A 20,154-nucleotide genomic window follows, 5' to 3' on the forward strand; every position below is an offset into this window, starting at 1 on the left:
AGGAGGAGAAGGGGACGACAGAGGATGAGATGGCTGGATGGCATCACTGACTCGATGGACGTGAGTCTGAGTAAACTCCAGGAGTTGGTGATAAACAGGGAGGCCTGGAATGCTGTGATTCATGGGGTTGCAAAGAGTCGGACACGACTGAGCGACTGATCTGATCTGATCTGATGTATAACTGAATGTAAAACTGAAGGCTGTACACCTAAAACTAACATGATATTGTAAATCAACTACTTTAATGAGAAAAAGAAGAAGAAAAAAGATAAAATTCTCTTTAGTGGAGTTTGCACCTATAAAATGAAACAGGATTAGTCTACCTTACCATCTGTGTTGCCATGTTGTGAAGAATACAAAAGCAGTAAATTTTAAAAGGATTAAATATGACATATGACATTAGCTTTTATATGTGCTAATGTGTGTAATATCACAATTATTTATTATTGTTTATATATCACAATAATTATTTCCTCTTTGTAATATCATGATTAATTACTATATTTATATCATAATAATTTTCTTCTGTACTAGCTTCATAATCTGTTCATACTAATATTACTTTTATATAGTATGCTGTAGAATAATTACTATTTATTTGTCCTTCTCACCTTCCTAAAATAAATCACGGTTGGTAACCGCAAGAAAAAGAAATGCAAAAAAGCAAAATGGCTGTCTGAGGAGGCTTTACAAATAGCTGTGAAAAGAAGGGAAGTGGAAAAAAAGGGGAAAAGGAAAGACATACCCATAAGAATGCAGAGTTCCAAAGAATAGCAAGGAGAGATGAGAAAGCCTTCTTCTGTGACCAGTGCAAAGAAATTGAGGAAAACAATAGAATGGAAAAGACCAGAGATCTCTTCAGAAAATTAGAGATACCAAGGGAAGATTTCATGCAAAGATGGGCTCAATAAAGGAAAGAAATGGTAGGGGCCTAACAGAAGCAGAAGATATTAAGAAGAGGTGGCAAGAATACACAGAAGAACTGTACAAAAAAAGATCTTCATGACCCAGATAATCATGACGGTGTGATCACTCACCTAGAGCCAGACATCCTGGAATGGGAAGTCAAGAAGGCCTTAGGAAGCATCACTAGGAACAAAGCTAGTGGAGGTGATGGAATTCCAGTTGAGCTATTTCAAATCCTGGAAGATGATGCTGTGAAAATGCTGCACTCAATATACCAGCAAATTTGGAAAACTCAGCAGGGGCCACAGGATTGGAAAAGGTCAGTTTTCATTCCAATCTCAAAGAAAGGCAATGCCAAAGAATGCTCAAACTAGCGCACTATTGCACTCATCTCACACGCTAGTAAGGTAATGCTTAAAAGTCTCCAAGCCAGCCTTCAGCAAGACATGAACCATGAACTTCCAAATGTTTAAGCTGGTTTTAGAAAAGGCAGAGGAACCAGAGATAAAATTGCCAATATCCGCTGGATCATCAAAAAAGCAAGAGAGTTCCAGAAAAACATCTATTTCTGCTTTATTGACTTTGCCAAAGCCTTTGACTGTGTGGATCACAATAAATTGTGGAAAATCCTGAAAGAGATGGGTATACCAGACCACCTGACGTACCTCTTGAGAAACTTGTATACAGGTCAGTAAGCAACAGTTAGAACTGGACATGGAACAACAGACTGGTTTCAAATAGGAAAAGGAGTACACTGAGGCTGTATATTGTCACCCTGATTATTTAACTTATATGTAGAGTACATCATGAGATATGCTGGGCTGGATGAAGCCTGGGCTGGATGAAGCCCAAGCTGGAATTAAGATTGCCAGGAGAAATATCAGTAACCTCAGATATGCAGATGACACCATCCTTATGGCAGAATGTGAAGAACTAAAGAGCCTCTTGATGAAAGTGAAAGAGGAGAGTGAAAAAAGTTGGCTTAAAGCTCAACATTCAGAAAACTAAGATCATGGCATCCTGTCCCATCACTTCATGGCAAATAGATGGGGAAACAGTGGCTGACTTTATTTTTTTGGGCTCCAAAATCACTGGAGATTGTGATTGCAGCCATGAAATTAAAAGATGCTTACTCCTTGGAAGGAAAGTTATAACCAAACTAGACAGCATATTAAAAAGCAGAGACATTACTTTGCCAACAAAGTTTCGTCTAGTCAAGGCTATGGTTTTTCCACTGGTCACGTATGGATGTGAGAGTTGGACTATAAAGAAAGCTGAGCACTGAAGAATTGATGCTTTTGAACTGTGGTGTTGGAGAAGACTCTTGAAAGTCCCTTGGGCTGCAAGGAGATCCAACCAGTCCATCCTAAAGGAGATCAGTCCTGAGTGTTCATTGGAAGGACTGATGTTGAAGCTGAAACTCCAATACTTTGGCCACCTGATGTGAAGAGCTGATTCATTGGAAAAGACTCTGATGCTGTGAAAGATTGAGGGCAGGAGGAGGAAGGGACAAGAGAGGATGAGATGGCTGGATGGCATCACCAACTCAGTGGACATGGGTTTGAGTCAACTCCAGGAGTTGGTGATGGACAGGAAGGCCTGGCGTGCTGCAGTTCATGGGGCCGCAAAGAGTCTGACACAACTGAGCGACTGAACTGAACTGAACTGAACACTTTTTTGGAGAAGGAAATGGCAACACACTCCAGTACTCTTGCCTGGAGAACCCCATGAACAGAAGAGCCTGATGGGCTGTAGTCCATGGGGTCACAAAGAGTTGGACACGACTGAAGTGACTTAGCACAACACCTTTTACTTTGTTTTCAGGGACTTAGCACAGACCACAATTCGTGGTCAGGAATTATGTACTGCTTGTTGAGATGAATGCAATTTTATCAATAAAGAAAATGAGTATATTAAGTAGCAATTTTCTTGGATGTTTTGCAAGGTGTAATTAGACTCTAGAGATTTTGTCCCCTAGAATTTATAACCCTAATGAATGATATAAAATTGCATTGCATAAACATGACAAATACTAACTGAAATTGACCCTCTTTTAATATTTCCTCTTATTTCACAACATTGATATTCACCACAATCCATGTTCACATTTGATAATGACACTTCCAAAGTTTCTTATTGGATTTTGGAGGGAGTACATTTTCATCATCATTGCTTGTTCTCTTTTAGCTCATTAAAGTAGTCTGATGACCTTCTCTACTCTCTCTGTAGTTTCTAAAACTACACATTTGATAAAGCCACTTATTTATTTGAAGCCTTTCAACAATTCCCCACAGTCTATAGGAAAAAAAAAAAAAAATCACACTCTTCCACTTGGCAATATAAATGCTCCTATGGTCTTTCCCCAAACTATTGATATCCATTATTGATCCACAAGTATACTATATTATGTCCAATCCAGTTTACTTATTGCATCTTTTCCTAGAACATGCCCCATGGAAGATCCACCATTTGTACTAGCTGTTACCACTTGATGTCTAATACGTGAATCTTAACATAAAAATTTACTTGCTTTCTAAAACTCTGCAGAAAGCTTTTTCTAATACTCCCATATCTCATACCAGGCATCGCCAGCCCCCCAGGCCACCAGTCCACAGCCAGTTAGGACCCAGGCCACAACAGAGCAGCAGGTGAGTGGTGGGCCAGAAAGAGAAACTTTACTGTATTTAAAGCTGCTCCCCATTGCTTGCATTACCGCCTGAGTTCCACCTTCTGTCAGATCAGTAGCAGCATTATATTCTCATAGGAGCATCAACCCTACTGTGCTTGAATCATCCTGAAATCATTTCCCCTCCCCACCACCACCAATCTGTGGAAAAACTGTCTTTCACAAAACCTGTCCCTGGTGCCAAAAAGGTTGGTGACTGCTACTTTATACAGTGTTCTACTTTATCTGAATTGTTTTGCAAGTCTTATGTCTTCCAACACAAGTTCAAGGGTGCAATAAAGATGGGACCATATCTTTCAAGCACTTCTTATCATCCTAATGCACATGGTAGCAGGAATAAGTTCAATGTGAGCATAAATTGGGATGCACAGAGGAACTTCCCTTGACTTCATTACATGGGTTTACTAAAAGGACATATTACTTGGAATATGTAGCAGGAGGAACAGAATCAGCAAGTAAGAGCATCTTTATAATGAACATTTTAATTAGTCCTTTTTTGAAGCACATTTAATTATATATTTTTGTAAATGACTAGAGTTTGTTTCTCTCCTACTTACCATGTGGTAGAGAGATGTATTACCAGCTTCTTTCTGATACTAAAAAGGAGACTGAAGTGAAATCAAATGTGTTCATTCCATTGGACAGAAACACCAGTTAAGGATTTGACTCAGTAAATAGAATAATAATAGGCATATACATGTTTAGGAATAATGTGCCTTTTTCTATTCAAAGAATTGGACCATGTTTAGATAGCTGTCACTGATATATTTCACATATTTTTTTATTCCTCTTGAAAATCATTCTATTCACACTAACACTGAAAAATTAAACATACTCAACTATTATAAGCACTGTTTCTCAATAAGAAGAAAAAAAATTTTTTTTATAGGATTTAAGACCAAAAAGAATTCCTTCTGTTCATCCCAATTATGTAAGAGTTAGTACCACTACCTATGTGCTCTTTTCAACACCTCCACCAGTCTCTTGGACACTGAAACAGCTGTTGACTGTCAAGCAGACTGATGGCTTTCACTGAGTGGCCCTGTACATAAAATTCAGAATTCACTTTAACAGTCATTTGAACTGTCACTGTATGAATTATGGACTGAGATACATTCTGCTTTGCCATTTCCATAGGAAAGCTCCTCGTGAATATTAAATTAGAAATGGGAATGGTATTTTTCAAGTCAAATGATTTAAGCTACATACCTAGGTTTAGAAGGGGCTTTAAAAAAATATTTTACATCCAAGTGGAAAAACATTTCAAACTGAAATGATCTTGCACTTTTATTATAATAATGTATATATGTATGTATGTGATGCACATATATATATTCATAGCTGTGACTTTTTCTTTTAAAAATATCTTCCTTATATTACAAAATTAAAATTCTTGGAGGCTTTGTGTAAACCATATATGCTAAACAATGTAGAAAGACCTCAAATAAATTGACGACATGACTTTTTCCCTAGAAAGTTGTATGTTATACCTAAAATAACATACAAGTAATTATAAAACCACATAATGATATGCAAAATATATTGAGTAGCCTGAGTGATTTCAAAGGTTTAATTAGTAACTCTGGCTCTGTGTTCAGTTCTGGGCCCAATCATGAAGTAAGGGATGATGAGAAAAGGAAGAGATGCTGAACAGTCTCAGATCATGGTGTGATACCAGAAAGAGCAATGAACTGTATACTGGCAAGGGAGGTGGGGAGTTATTTCTGTGAATAACCACAGTGACTAAATTTCAAAAAGCTGTTTTGGGAAAATTAAAGAAGGTATTATGTACTCATGGATTGAGAGAATTAATATTGGTAAAATGTCCACAGTACTCAAGGTAATCTAGAGATTCAGTACAATCCATATCAATATTCCAGTGGCATTCTTCATAGAAACCTAAAATTTTAATGGAGTCATAAAAGAACCCAAATAGTCAAATCGATCTTGAGAAGGGAAAACAAAGCTGGAGGCAACATGCTCTCTGGTGTCAAAATATATTACAAAGCTATAATAATCAAAACAGTATGGTATTAGTACAAAAACAGACACTTGATCAGAACAGAATAGAGAACCCAAAAATAAGCCCATGCATATTTGGTCAATTAATTTACAACAAAGGAGGAGAGAATATACAATTAGGGCAAGGACAGTCTCTTCAATAAATTGTGCTGGGAAAATTGGACAGCTACACACAAAAGAATTAAACTGGACAATGATCTTACACCATGCAAAAAATTAACTGTGGATTAAAGACTTGAACGTAACACCTGAAACTATAAAACTCCTAGAAGAAAACACAGGCAGTAAGGTCCCTCACACAGGCCTTGGTGATCATTTTAATCTGAGACCAAAATGAAAGGCAACAAAAGCAAAAGTAAACAGATGGAACTACTTAAAACTAGAAAGCTTCTACACAGAAGAGGAAACCATCAACAAACTGAAAAGGCTGCTTACTTAATGAAAGAAAATATATGCAATTGATAAATCTCATAAGGGACTGATATCCAAAATATATAAAGAACTTACACAATTCAATGGGCTTCCCAGGTGGAACAGTGGTAGAAAATCCACATGCCAATGCAGGAGATGCCAGAGAAACAGGTTTGATCTCTGGGTTGAGATCTCCTGGAGTAGGAAATGTCAATCCAGTTCAGTATTCTTGTCTGGGATACATCATGGACAGAGGACCCTGGTGGGCTACAGTCTACCTAGTCCACAACTAAGTGACTAAGCACACATACACATACAACTCAAGAGCAAAAAAGCAAGCAATCCAATTAATAAATGGGCAGAAAATCCGAATATACTTTTTTTTTTTTCAAAAAGACAGACAATCAACCGGCCAATGAAAAAAGTCTCAGTATCATTAGTCATCAAGAAAATGTAAATCAAAGCCACACTGAGATATCATTCAGAATGGCTACTATGAACAAAAAGAACAATATAACAACTGTTGCAGAGGTTGTGAAGAAAAGAGCACCCTCCTGCACTGCTGAGAATGTAAATTGATGCAGTTCCTCATGGAAAACACTACAAAGTTCTTCAAAGAATTAAAAATAGAACTATAATGTGATCCAGAAACTCCACTTTCGGGTATTTATCTGAAAAAAATGAAAATATGAACTCAAAGGGATATATGCAACCCTATGTTCATATCAATATTTATAATAGGTAACATACAGAAACAATCTAAGACTCCACTGATGGATGAATGTAATAAATAAATTCTGCCATGTGTGTGTGTGTGTGTGTGTGTGTGTGTAATATATATGTATTTCACCCATTAAAAAAGAGAGAGAATGAAATCTTCATTTGTAACAACACAAATGGACCTCAAGGGCATTATGCTATGTGAAATAAGACAGAGAGAGACAAATACCATATGATCTCTCTTATATGTGGAATCTAAAAAATATATATATATAAATTTTAAAAATGAAAAAGCTCACAGATACAAAAAACAGACTGTTGGTTGCCAGGGGCTCAGATAAGAAGTGGGAGAAATGGGTGAATTGTTTGTTTTAGTTTAAATAAATTGATTCATTTAAAAAAAATTGTACCTGCACTTTGAAAACATAAAAATGTATTCTCAGGAAAAAAAAAAAAACTGAGGAGTCAGTTAGTCAGGAATATTGAATACTAGGCTGAGCAGTTTAAATTTCACATAATAAGCATCAGTGACATGAATATTATGTTAAAAGTGTGTTAAGAAGAATGTGATGAAAACGCTTGAGTTGAATGAGACTTGAGTGGGCCATAGAGATTATTGGAGGTGGGGTGCAAGGGAAAGGCTTGCAACAATGAAGTGGAAAGGCTTGCAACAATGAAGTGTGCTAACAAGAGTTACATTAATTTAAATAAGAAAGAATGAAATCCTACCAAAAAAGGATAGAGATCAAAAACTAACTTAAAAGAAGCAAGTTGAAAAGACAATACAAAACTACTGTGAAGTTTTGAAATGGAGAATTCTGGAGGATTATAATGATATTGGTGATGGTGGATAAACTGAAAAAATATTCTAGTTTGAGGCTATTTTTATCAATTACTTAGCAACCAGAAGTCTGCTGTAAAAACTATGCATTTAACATATATCTCTATGTGTATGAAGATAAGAAAGGGCTATATGAATAATTAAATTCAGGATATTTACAAAGTCTTAACATAATATTAAATTATATAATATATACTTTAGGTATTTGTGGGAAAGGAAAATAAATTAATCTAACATTTCTGAGCAGGTGAGAATAACTACAATTCAGGCTTGTGTTTTGGTTAGAATCCTTATAGATTCTACATTCAGTAACTGATCCCAGGCTCTACTGATTACATTTATCCTTCAGGTTCACAACAAAGAATACAGCTCTAAACTCACTTCATTCTTAATTCTGAATCAAAGCCATCTATATATCTATCTATATTTAAACTTTTTAAGGATGATCACATGAAAGACTATAACCCATCAGTAACATGGAGTGTTTCTTTTTTTTGTCCTGAAATACACTTATGTGTGTCCTGTAGATGTGCTTGAAATGAATAATTCTTTCTAGTTATATCAGCACCTGGCAGTGAGAATATCACAAAAGTCTTGTGAAATCTGCTATTCTTTTATGACAGAAGAGTGGGTGAGGACACTGTACACCAGGCAAGATCCCTGGGAACAATGTCCTTTCAATTTGAACACCAAGACAAGCTGTATTCCTCCTGAGCTGCAGGTTTATTTCTCATCTTATGTGACTGATGATGTCTTTTGCTCTTGCTAACTCTGTTGTCCATCTCCAGTAGCTACTTAGAGAATCATGGAATTCTTAGTGTGTACCGACTCTATACTGGATTCATTTTTGCCCCTTTATGGCGTTTTCCTTCAGCTCTGTTTTTCTATTTATGATATTGCAGGTGTTTATGTGGATCACTGCAATTTTTTTTAAAAAGGTGAAACATACTAATAGGTACGCCTCCATATTAAGGCCTCCATTAAGTAATTTCACATCACCACATTTAGACATCATAACATCTCACAAGAGGGTTTCCATGAGCATCAGCAAGATGGCTGAGAAAAATTAATTTCAGGTAGGTACCAATATCTTAGGGAGTAAAAGTATAGTAGAAAATCCCAAAGTTACATGAGAAATATTTAAAAACAAAACAAAAAACCTAGCCGTATAAAAAGAAAGGTAGTTGTTGTGAACTGTTGTGCCTCCTGGGATGTCAATTACCTTTACCCATGCATGAGTGATAGTCGCGTAGTCCTGCTGACTCTCTGAGACCCCATGGACTTGTAGCCTGCCAGGCTCCTCCGTCCATGGAATTCTCCAGGCAAGAACACTGGAGTGGGTTGCTATTTCCTTCTCTGAGGTTGCCCATGCATACTCAATTACTAAGTCATGTCCAACTTCTTGTGACCCCACAGACTATAGCCCAGCAGGTTCCTCTGGCCATGTTATTTCCCAGGCAAGAATACTGGAGTGGATTGCCATTTCCTTCCCCAGTCAATTACCTCTAGCCTATCTTTAATAAAAACAGCAATAAATATTTAAATAAATAAATCTCTGCCTTGATTGTTTCACTAATTCCCTACTTCAATCCACTTTCTTCAGATTGTGAAAAGAACAGTACTCTATATGGAGTGGGGGAAATTATTTTCTCCCAGAAAATATCATCAGTTTCAAAAATTCTGTAACTTTCCTGTTGAGTTACTCAAGTGATGCTGGCCTAAAGGGATGCAGATGGTCTGTGATTTTTCTACCTTCCAAAGTATTCACATTTGTTTGCATTTTGTTCTGTCTGTTATTTCACAGCATTAAACCACATTTGTTTAGTTGTAAACATAGTGGGTAGGCAGATTAATTAGATTCTGGTTCTAGCTCTTAGGGTTATGTAACTGGGAACAAGGCATGAATTTCTGTACCTCGGGACATTCATCTGTAAGAAGGGGAGGATAACCAGATTCCTCAGAGCTGGTGTGAAGGTTCAGTGAAATAATACACATGCTTAGAACAATGTGTGGTGTTCTACACCCTCTTCATATCATCATCTATTTTCATTTCATCTTCTGTATTTTCAGGGGAAACAGGTGGCATAGCACAGGAACTCTTGTAGAGAGATAGACAAGAAATAGAAACATAACACTGAAAGCTTTCATCTATAATTGGCCAGTGTCATCACTGCATGGTGCAGCAGTGACTAAAGTCATCACTGTCCCTGTTGACCAGCTTGTGCAGCTTACTAATCACCGGATCCGATTCTGAGAGCATGGACTGGCATTTTCACTTTTGACAGACCTGACACCACAGGCTGTCCATTATTAAACCACACATTTGGTCCTTCTGTCCCAGGTTGTCTGCAATATGTGGACAATCTTCAAGTCTTCCCACAGGGAGTTGAATGAGGTTAAAATGTGTCAATTTGCTTTTATCCCTCTTCACACAGTACTTTACAAGATGAGTTAAGGATGCCCCAGATATAGCAGTTCATCATTCTGTTTCTGTGCAAGGTGCAATGCAAGGCAGCCAAGAACAAGCTGCCCTTTAATCCTTAGATTCAGAGGTTTCTGGCTTTGTGTGCAAGCTCCTATTCTCACACAGACTTGGGCAATGTGAAAAGAAGAAGTAATAAAACTCTGAGTTCCAGGAAGACGCAAACAGAGAGAAATGATTCTTAATCTTTAAAGCCGGGGCATCATCGCAGTAGTGCTAAGAGAGCTAAAGGGCTTCCCAGATGGTGGAGCAGTAAAGAATCCGCCTGCTAATGCAGGAGACACAGAAGCCGCAGGTTCCATCCCTGGGTCAGGAAGATCCCCAAGAGGAGGAAATGGCAACCAACTCCAGTATTCTTTTCTGGGGAATCCTATGGACAAAGGAGCCTGGGCTACAGCCCATGGGGTCACAAAAGAGTTGTACGTGACTGAGCATACTGAGCAAGAGAGCTGAAGCACAATCCAAAGACAGGCCCAGTAATGAATCTGAACAGGAAAGGGACTCGCTGCCAGTCAACAGTGCCCTATGGACCAGCCAGGTTTCTCAGCCTAGGTTTTTCTGTCTGTTTTTCCCTCACTGCTTCTATTTGTCATGGAAGAAAAAAAAAAGAAAATGACAACGATCAATATGATTGATCCAAGAAAAAATTGGGGAGAGAAATCTCACTTCCCTGGTCTTGCTTTTCTGCAAATGCTCTTTCTTGAGCCCTAGGAGTACATCCCCTCTACTCCTTTCAGGGTATGTGAACTTTTCAGCCTCTATGGAATCCCCTCCCCAACTCCAATCCCATCCCCGCTTTCCAACCAAAGCAGACAAGTAAACCTACCAGGGATACACTGAATTCATCTACATAAATAATTTACTTTTCAAAGAGCACTGCTTCCTCCTTCCCTTGAAACTGTACTACAACTCAGATTCTCCTTAAGAGAATCTAGTTCTGGTTATTAAGAAAACAAGGTCAGAAATTTTGTGTTCACTCTTCTGCTTCCAGATGACCAGACATAAGGAACCAATGCCATTCTCAGAGTGCTTTCTTGCCTTCACAATGTCTGAGCTTCTATTTATCTGCTGGAAACACATATGTGGTCTCCCTTGTATATGACAGATATGCAATCAAATATCACAGTGGCTCGAGGTCATGCAGCACCCAGATGCTGGGACAAATGATGAGGCCAACTGTACATGAACAAGGCTTTGGGTGAGAGATGGTAGAGAATACAAGGGACCCTCAGCTCCTAAGGAACCACAGTTTCTGTTCTGCAATACACAAGCGTATAACAAAACAACAGTGACATAATGCATAACTTAGAAATGTTATCAGTATTAATGATCGCCTTAGGCAAAAGAAAGCTAATAATGTAATTTGGTTGGTAGAATAAAGCTCATGATTGCAATATGTGGCAAATTTCTCGGTTTCTATGTCAATGAGAATTGACACACAATAATCATTATTTATAAGTGTGTATTAGGTATATTTAATATGGATTATATTAAATGTTTGACAGATTAACAACATTCTATATTTTATAGAAATGCAAGGGTAAAATATATATCTAAGGTAGGCTTTATAATTTGCTTCTTCATAACGTTTGGTTCATTTGCTTACAACATTAAAAACCTTACATACCACCCCCATGGCTATCAGAAAGAAGTTTGTAGTTCAGTTTATCTTTATCTATTCTACCTGGGCGGTACACTCAGTGTGAAGGGGACTGCAAGTCCCCCAACTTTGCTTGGATTGTAGTTTTTATGACTGCATACAACCAGTTTGAATTTGTACTGAGGCTGAGATTTTCTCAGTGCTATATATGCACCTTTCTTCTCACTATTCTCTAAATAATTTTCTCTTAAATTGCAATCTGATTACTATCTGATTATTAAGATCCCAAGACCTATTTTAAAAATTCCATATCTAGTCAAAAACTGTCAAAGAATAAAAGTAACTGTTCTTCTGGATCATTACCTATTGTTTTGATTCTTTTATAGAGAAATTTTAAATTAGCAACTTAAGACTTAGGAAAAACGTTAATTTAAAAATATCTTGATTGAAAAAACTCTTGATCAAAAGTATCAAATATTGCTCAGAAAAGGTCACCATTATTTAATTTCATAGTATAAATATACAAAGGAACTGGTGAAATATCACTGTAAAAAATATTTATTTTTGTTTCAGTTTCTAAAGGCAATTGAGACAAGCACAACACATAAGTAAGACAACATCAGCAATACACAAATACACTAATAAAAACAGATGAACCATCAATGACAAAATAATATATAAACATATGAACAAGAGCATGACTGGAAACCCCAGAAGTATCACATTCAGTATTAACCTAAAGGTACAGATTATGGCTAAGCACATTATTAATTTAATGTTTATTTTGTACCAATATTGAAGACCACAATAAATTTTCATTTATATTATTTATCTTTAAAAAAAAAAGGCCAGTGTTAGTTGCTCAGTTTTGTCTGACTCCTTTGGGACCCCATGGACTGTAGCCCACCAGGCTTCTCTGTTTCTGTGATGTCAAGCAAGAATTCTGCAGTGGGTTTACACACACAATATGTGTGTGTGTAAAGTCAATTTTTGCACCGTTACCTATATCAGTAGCAGGTAATATTTTTATTGCCTTATTCAGAGATTTCTCTTAATACAACAGCTCTAACAGATATAGAACTATGTGGACTCTTGAATAATAAATGCTGAAATCATTTTTATAGATATTGCATATGCATGGTTGGTTCCACTATGTATAGACAATATACAGATAACTGGATAATGAATTAAACAGTAAAATTAAAATTTAATTATTTTTAATAGCACAAAATATTTTAAAAAGTGTATTACTGACCTGAATATAAACATTCAGAATAAAAACTTTACATTAAATGGATACTTTCAAAATAATACATAATTTAATAAGGGAGATAAAATTGATAACATATAAATTTGCCATGTGCCAATCCAAAACCATTACCCCAATTAATTTGATTATGTAAAGTCACAGAAAATAATTTTTTTATAGAAAACTAAAAAAAAAATACAAAGAAAAAATAACAACAAAAAATAAAGTCACATATTTACATTGTATGATATATAAACTTACCTATACTCCAAAAGCTATCCAACATTCTCTCCATTTTATAAATACCTCTTAACTATTAATTGATTGAACTGTACTTTTTGTTCAAGTTCTTTTATATTTTCAATTACCACAATGCATTAGGTGACTTGTTTGCATTATGTGTGAATGTCAACTATAAAATATGAATGATACACTTAAAATTACTTGAGTTGCAACACCTGACCAAATATCTGAACTCTAGAATAATGTTAATTAAATGGCCTACTCCCATATGACTGCAACTGAGAATTGTCCATTAACAGCAATTTATCTACACTTGTGATAATTTATCCACATCTAGTGCATTGTGTTCCAAACTTTAAAATTACTAAGTCATGATGAAGGATGAGAATGGCTCGTCTAAACTGTTGGAAGACATTTAAGACCTGAAATTTACCAATCTTTAACTGCAAGAGAATATTCTAAATCTTTATGATTTTATAAATCTTAAAACAGGGAAAAAATGTATCTTTAACCCTACAATTTTATGTATTACAGAATGGTCCCCACAGAAGATCAATTAAATTTTCAGTCTCTACTCATATTGGTTTCAATTACAGAGTAACTTTGATGATATTAAGTAGTCTAAATATTAGATTTAAAGTATATAGAAGACTTTGAGCCATCTCTAGTGATTTTAGCTACTTTATTCTCAAGCAAACACTGAATATACTACTTACAAATGGTGGATGCTCTTCTTGACATTTTCAAAATAGAAATTATGTAAGGACATCATCATAACATAAGCAATACTGTCAACATCTTGGCAGAAATTCACTTAAAATTATATCTGTGAACTCCTCCCTGATGAAGCCCTGTTTTCACATCCTTTCTTATGTTCTTCCCAAAGCCTAACTTCACGAGGCCCTGAGAGGTAGCATGCATTCAAACATTAGCTGACTGGATAAAAGACTGCTCAGTTCAGTTCAATCACTCAGTCGTGTCTGACTCTTTATGACACCATGGACAGCAGGACACCAGGCTTCCCTGTCCATCACCAACTCCCGGAGCTCACTCAAACTCATGTCCATTGAGTCAGTGATGCCATCCAGCCATCTCATCCTCTGTCGTCCCTTTCTCCTCCTGCTTTCAATCTTTCCAGCATCAAGGTCTTTTCCAATGAGTCAGCTCTTTGCATCAGGTGGCCAAAGTATTGGAGTTTCAACTTCAGCATCAGTCCTTCCAATGAATATTCAAGACTGATTTTCTTTAGGATTGACTGGTTTCATCTCTTTGCAGTCCAAGGGACGCTCAAGAGTTTCCTCCAACACTACAGTTCAAAAGCATCAATTCTTTGGTGCTCAGCCTTCTTTATGGTCCAGCTCTCACATCCATACGTGAATACTGGAAAATCCATAGCTTTGACTAGACAGACCATTGTCGGTAAAGTAATATCTCTGCTTTTTAATACGCTGTCTAGGCTTTTCATAGCTTTTCTTCCAAGGAGCAAGTGTCTTTTAATTTCATGGCTATGTGAAATTTCATCTGCAGTGACTTTGGAGCCCAAGAAAATAAAGTCTGTCAGTGTTTCCATTGTTTCCCCATCTATTTTCCATGAAGTGTTTGGACCAGATGCCATGATCTTAGTTTTCTGAATGTTGAGTTCTAAGCCAACTTTTTCACTCTCCTCTCAGTTTCATCAAGAGGCTTTTTGCTGCTGCTACTGCTAAGTCACTTCAGTTGTGTCCGACTCTGTGCGACCCCATAGACGGCAGCCCACCATGCTTCCCCGTCCCTCCCTGGGATTCTCTAGGTAAGAACACTGGAGTGGGTTGCCATTTCCTTTTCCAATGCATGAAAGTGAAAAGTGAAAAGTGAAAGTGAGCTTTCACTTCAGCTCAGTCGTGTCCAACTCTTAGCGACCCCATGGACTGCAGCCCACCAGGATCCTCCATCCATGGGATTTTCCAGGCAAAACTACTGGAGTAGGGTGCCATTGCCTTCTCTGAAGAGGCTTTTTAGTTCCTCTTAACTTTCTGCCATAAGGGTGCTGTCATTTGAATAGCCAAGGTTATTGATTTTTTTTCCTGTAATCTTGATTCCAGACTGTGCTTCATCCAGCATGGCATTTCGCATGGACGGTCCCTTGGAGAAAGAAAAGGCAACCCTACTCCAGTATTCTTGCCTGGGAAATCCCATGGAGAGAGGAGCCGGGTAGGCTACAGTCCATGGGGTCACAAAGAGTCGGACACAACTGAACATGAGCATTAGAGGATAAGATTTACACAATGATCCATTGATGTGTATATTACATAAGTATTCCATATGTTTCACATAGAATTACTTCCCTGGTGGCTTAGATGGTAAAGCGTCTGCCTACAATGTGGGAGACCCGGGTTCAATCCCTGGGTTGGGAAGATCCCCTGGAGAAGGAAATGGCAACCCACTCCAGTACTCTTGCCTGGAAAATCCCATGGTCGGAGGAGCCTAATAGGCTACAGTCCATGGGGGTCACAAAGAGTCAGACAGGACTGAGCGACTTCACTTTCACATAGAATACAGATCTATTACATATACATTATGCATATACATTCATATTACATGTGTTTTACATGTATCTGTTTCCCTACCAAAAGGTGGTAAAATATAAATATAAGTGAATTATCTGTGGTTAGTTTACAGAAAATCTATAGTGTGGAATATACACTTCTGTATTATGACAGACTCACCAGTATTTCCTCTTTAACATTACCTCTTCATGCATCAGTGATATGCCTCACTCATTTTTATGTGCCAATCCACCATATCTTATTAAGATTGAACTTAAAATTCTTAAAATGAAGAGCTCTACTTTCCTCTCCTCTAATTCTCCCCCATCATTTCTAGAATGTGCCTCTAGATGGGGAATATATCCATCTTGATGCAGATTCCACCAGAAGCAGACCTTGAGATAAGGATGGAAGTGTAAGTAGTTTACTTGGGAAATGATCCAGAAAATACCAGTTAGGGAGAGAGGGAAGAAAGCTAATAAAGCTCACAATATCAAGCCAGTTACCCCCCCCATACCAATTAGAGTGGGGTCCCATAGGACACAGTATAAAGAATATAAGCCAGAGTGGTCCCAACCAAGGAACTAGAAGGCTACAGTATTTATCTAACAAATCTGTATTTACTCAGTGGTACTTCTGACTTGCTCTCCAAGAGGGCCGGGTGTGCACGTAAGGCCAAGAGGAAACAAACAAAAAATATCAGGCAGAGGGTGTTCCTAGAAAATATCCAGAAAATATGGGCAGAGCACTAAATGCATCTGTTGGCAGAACTGTCTACTTATTCCCAGATTAAAGAGTGCTTTCTCCTTTTCTCTGTAGGAATTGAGCCCACGAAGATAAGTGAGAACAGCATTGCTACTCACACTTAATGGCAAAGAAAAATTTGTGACCACACTAAAGGCAAAAGAGATGACTTCACTTGCAAACTTAAGACTCGTGGATTAAGAAGGGAATGCAATGAAGAGCACCTCACCTATGCTAGATTCCATAAAATTATTCTTATAAATTGAAATTTAATTAGGTAGAGGGAAATTAGGAGCTTCCTAAGTAATTTGAGTCACAAAGGACTGAACCCAAGTGTCATCTTTACACTTGTAAGGTATATCACCATAACAAGTATTTAATTTCCCAGAAACTGAGTTTCCTAGTCCTTAAAATAATTATCTATAATTCAAGGACTATCAGAGAATTGACTGAAATAATAACTATCGTAAGTTAACTTATACATATGTCTTTACATGTATGTTACACACACACATACACATATAACTTATAGGATAGCTAACATATAGCACTAGCTAAGTACTCAGTGTAAACTGCTAGTTTTACAGGAATATCTTACAGAAATAAAATTACTGAAATCTGTAACAGCTGAATGACTTGCCTAAGGCCACTCAGGTAGTGAATAAATAAACACAGCACTGAAATCTGGGTCCTCCCTATTAATCAAAGGATCTTGTCTTCAAAGATGGACAACAAACAAAACCAAAATTAAACAGTAAGTTTTCATGGAGGCACAAAATTACCTTTAAATGTGAATGAACAATGTTTAAAATGTTAATACTGTAACCAAATAGGACCCTATGGGGAGTTCCCAAGACAGATTTCCCCCCACCATGTCCTCTGCCTGCCCCTCGTCTGTAGAAAACTTTAGCCTCCGAGGCTGAGTTCCAAAGAATAAATTTAATTGGGGAAATGGGGAAATGGTAGAAAGAAAGGAAAACAGTCAAGTAAAACAAAATAAGAATATGTCAGCCATTAAACAAAGTCAAGGACCTCAACAGCCATCAAAACATTCTGAGCCCTGATCTTTAGGCTGTTCTGCAGACACTAAGACCCCCACTAGGTGGAAGAAGTTAACTTCCTGCTGTCCACAACCTGGTAGACCCCAAGCTGGTTTAGAACCAGAAAGTTGAACATGTAGACTCCTGATTACCTCATCACCAACCAATCAAAAGAATGTCCAGGAGTTGTACACACTGCACAACTGCACCTCCTCCACATTCTGTCTTTAAAAACATCTCCCTGAAAGCTATTGGGAAGTTTAGGCATTTCTAGAACCAGCTACCTGGACTCCTTGCTTGGTGCCCTGAAATAAAGGCTGCACTTGCCAGGGCTTCCCTGGTGGCTCAGCAATAAAGGCTGCACTTGCCAGGGCTTCCCTGGTGGCTCAGATGATAAAGAGCCTGCCTGCACTGCAGGAGACTCGGTTCCATCCCTAGGTCAGGTAGTTGCCCCTGGAGAAGGAAATGGCAACCCACTCCAATATTCTTGCCTGGAAAATCCCATGGACAGAGGAGCCTGGCAGGCTACAGTCCACGGGGTTGCAAAGAGTTGGACACGACTCAGCAACTTCACTTTTTCTTTTGCCTTCACCACAAAGCATTGTCAGTAGATTGGCTTTACTGCACAGGCAAGTGGACCCAAGTTTAGTTTGGTAACAATACTTTATTAGTAAATACGGACAAATTTTAGAGTTAAACTTGGGCTAGTATAAACTTATATTATAAAAGGGATTTTAAAAGTGCAAAACATTTTTTAACATGGCAATGACTCATTTAGGATGCATTCAAGTAACCAAAATTAACTAAATATCTTCAGCATCCCTAGAAAAGTAAGGGCAACCCCATAAGCAATTATTATCTTAGATACGATGTTTAAAAAACAAACAAGTCTACCACCACCAGTCTGAAATATGTCCTCTATGTACTTTGCCTAACTCACATTTTTGCAATGAGGATTTCTATTCAATTAATACATGATGATCCTGATGTCCTGAAGTAACAAATATAGATCCAATCTCTATGATGAGCCAGTGAGCTAAGTTAAAATAGTGTATCTAAATGTCAATTAGCACTGAAATTGTTTAAATACTCTTTTCTTCATCTTTAGTCAACCAGAACACCTTACTTACCAAGCATACTGGTATGAATTCTTTAATTTTTATCAATGTATACATTTTTGCCTAAAGAGATTGAACTGAAATATCATCTACAAAACATCTATATCCCTTTAAATTACTAATATGAGACTAAAGAAGAAGGCCACAATTGATGCCCCAGATAGAATCCCCTGTGTGTAGTGTGAGTTTGTATTGGGAGCTGAGATGGGAGGAAGGTATTTCCCAGTGGTTGAACAAGGAAATTCTGAATGGGGCCAATAATGGGGTTTTTATGTAATTAATACAGAACAGCAATACCAAACTGAAGTTTAATGAAACATTTCAGTTGAGTTGAAAGTCTAGTTAGTATACACGTATTATTTTAAAACAAGGAAATGTGGCATGTGATACCTAAATGACTATTTCAGAAAATACCAAATTCAATGAAACATAAAATGTGCTTTTTAAAAAATAATAATAAGACATAACAAGAGTAATTCCAAAAGTTTAACGAGGCAAAGCAGTGATGCTACAGATAAAACACATGAGCAATATGTTGCTAATAACACTCTAGTTTTGAAAATTATGTTTTAATTTTGTGACATATATACTATTTAGGTTAAATACATTATTTATGAGAAGGTTGGATCATGCTATACGAACACATTATGAATAATAATCATGGTTACCCGTTCAAAGTGAGTTTTTCCAATTGCAAACGCTGTCATTTTCACTAACTACCTGTTACATATTGAAACCAACTGTCTACCTGCGTCTCCAAATGCTTAAAAAGCATAAATTTCCCAGTGGTAGGTGGACACCTAATCAGGTGTGCTTTTTCAATCAACTCGGATGCATTTTCGAATTTGATTAACAACAGCCAAGGGGAAAATATGAAAACTGATCGGCAGTGATGCTGCGTGCCATTTGGACATACTATACCTCTCACACCAGCCTCATCCACACCCTGGGAAAGCACAGATAGACAAAAGAATAAGCACCAAATACATGCAATAAATACATTGCAGGGGTCCGAAAGTGAAAAGGAGTTCCTTGCCTACACCAGTTGCCCTATAGTCAAAATGGAGAGACACGTCAGAGTCCCTCTCCCTCCCTCCCCCAAGCTCTGGCTCCCTTTCCTCGTCTCCCTCCTTTTAGCCTTTCGGCCTCCCTATCCCTCCCTTTTCCAGCTGTATCTCCGGAGCCACACTGCAGCACACCACTCACCTGTCGTCGTTCTGCCATCCTTGGTCCCCGAGCAGCAAATCCCGAAACCTGTACCTGGGAGGCAGAGGGGGCACTTCGCTCTCCAGATCAACCATCCTTCCTCAAAGAGTGGGAAACGTGAGACAACGAATGGAGGAGGCAAGGAGGGCGAGCGAAAGAAAATATTGCCGAGTGGGGGGGGAGAGGACTTCGTCAAAGGAGGCGGCGGGAAGGGGGACCGCAGCAGGGGAAGGGGCCTTGGAGGGGGATGGGGGTCTGCGCCCAGCCGGAAGCTGAGGCCGAAAGGGGCCGGCTCCTCTCCTCCGGAGGGTGTGATGGGGATGATGCAAACCCAGCCCAGGAGCAAAAGTCTGGCTCTGAC

The 20,154-nt window shown here is 37.9% G+C and overlaps 1 protein-coding gene across 3 annotated transcripts in view; it reads right to left on the bottom strand.

Moving 5' to 3' along the window:
* KCNT2 (potassium channel, subfamily T, member 2) overlaps window positions 1–20,142 on the bottom strand; it is a 432,444-nt gene extending 412,302 nt beyond the window's left edge. For all 3 annotated transcript variants that reach the window (XM_010848761.1, XM_010848762.1, XM_010848763.1), the window contains exon 1: window positions 19,794–20,142. In XM_010848761.1, the coding sequence (XP_010847063.1) occupies window positions 19,794–19,888 (95 nt within the window). In that variant the 5' untranslated portion in view covers window positions 19,889–20,142. The remainder of the gene's footprint in view (window positions 1–19,793) is intronic.
* Between the last annotated feature and the right edge of the window lie 12 nt (window positions 20,143–20,154).

Source organism: Bison bison, unplaced genomic scaffold (assembly GCF_000754665.1).
Source record: "Bison bison bison isolate TAMUID 2011002044 unplaced genomic scaffold, Bison_UMD1.0 scf7180017864272, whole genome shotgun sequence".
Classification (NCBI taxonomy): Eukaryota; Metazoa; Chordata; class Mammalia; order Artiodactyla; family Bovidae; genus Bison; species Bison bison.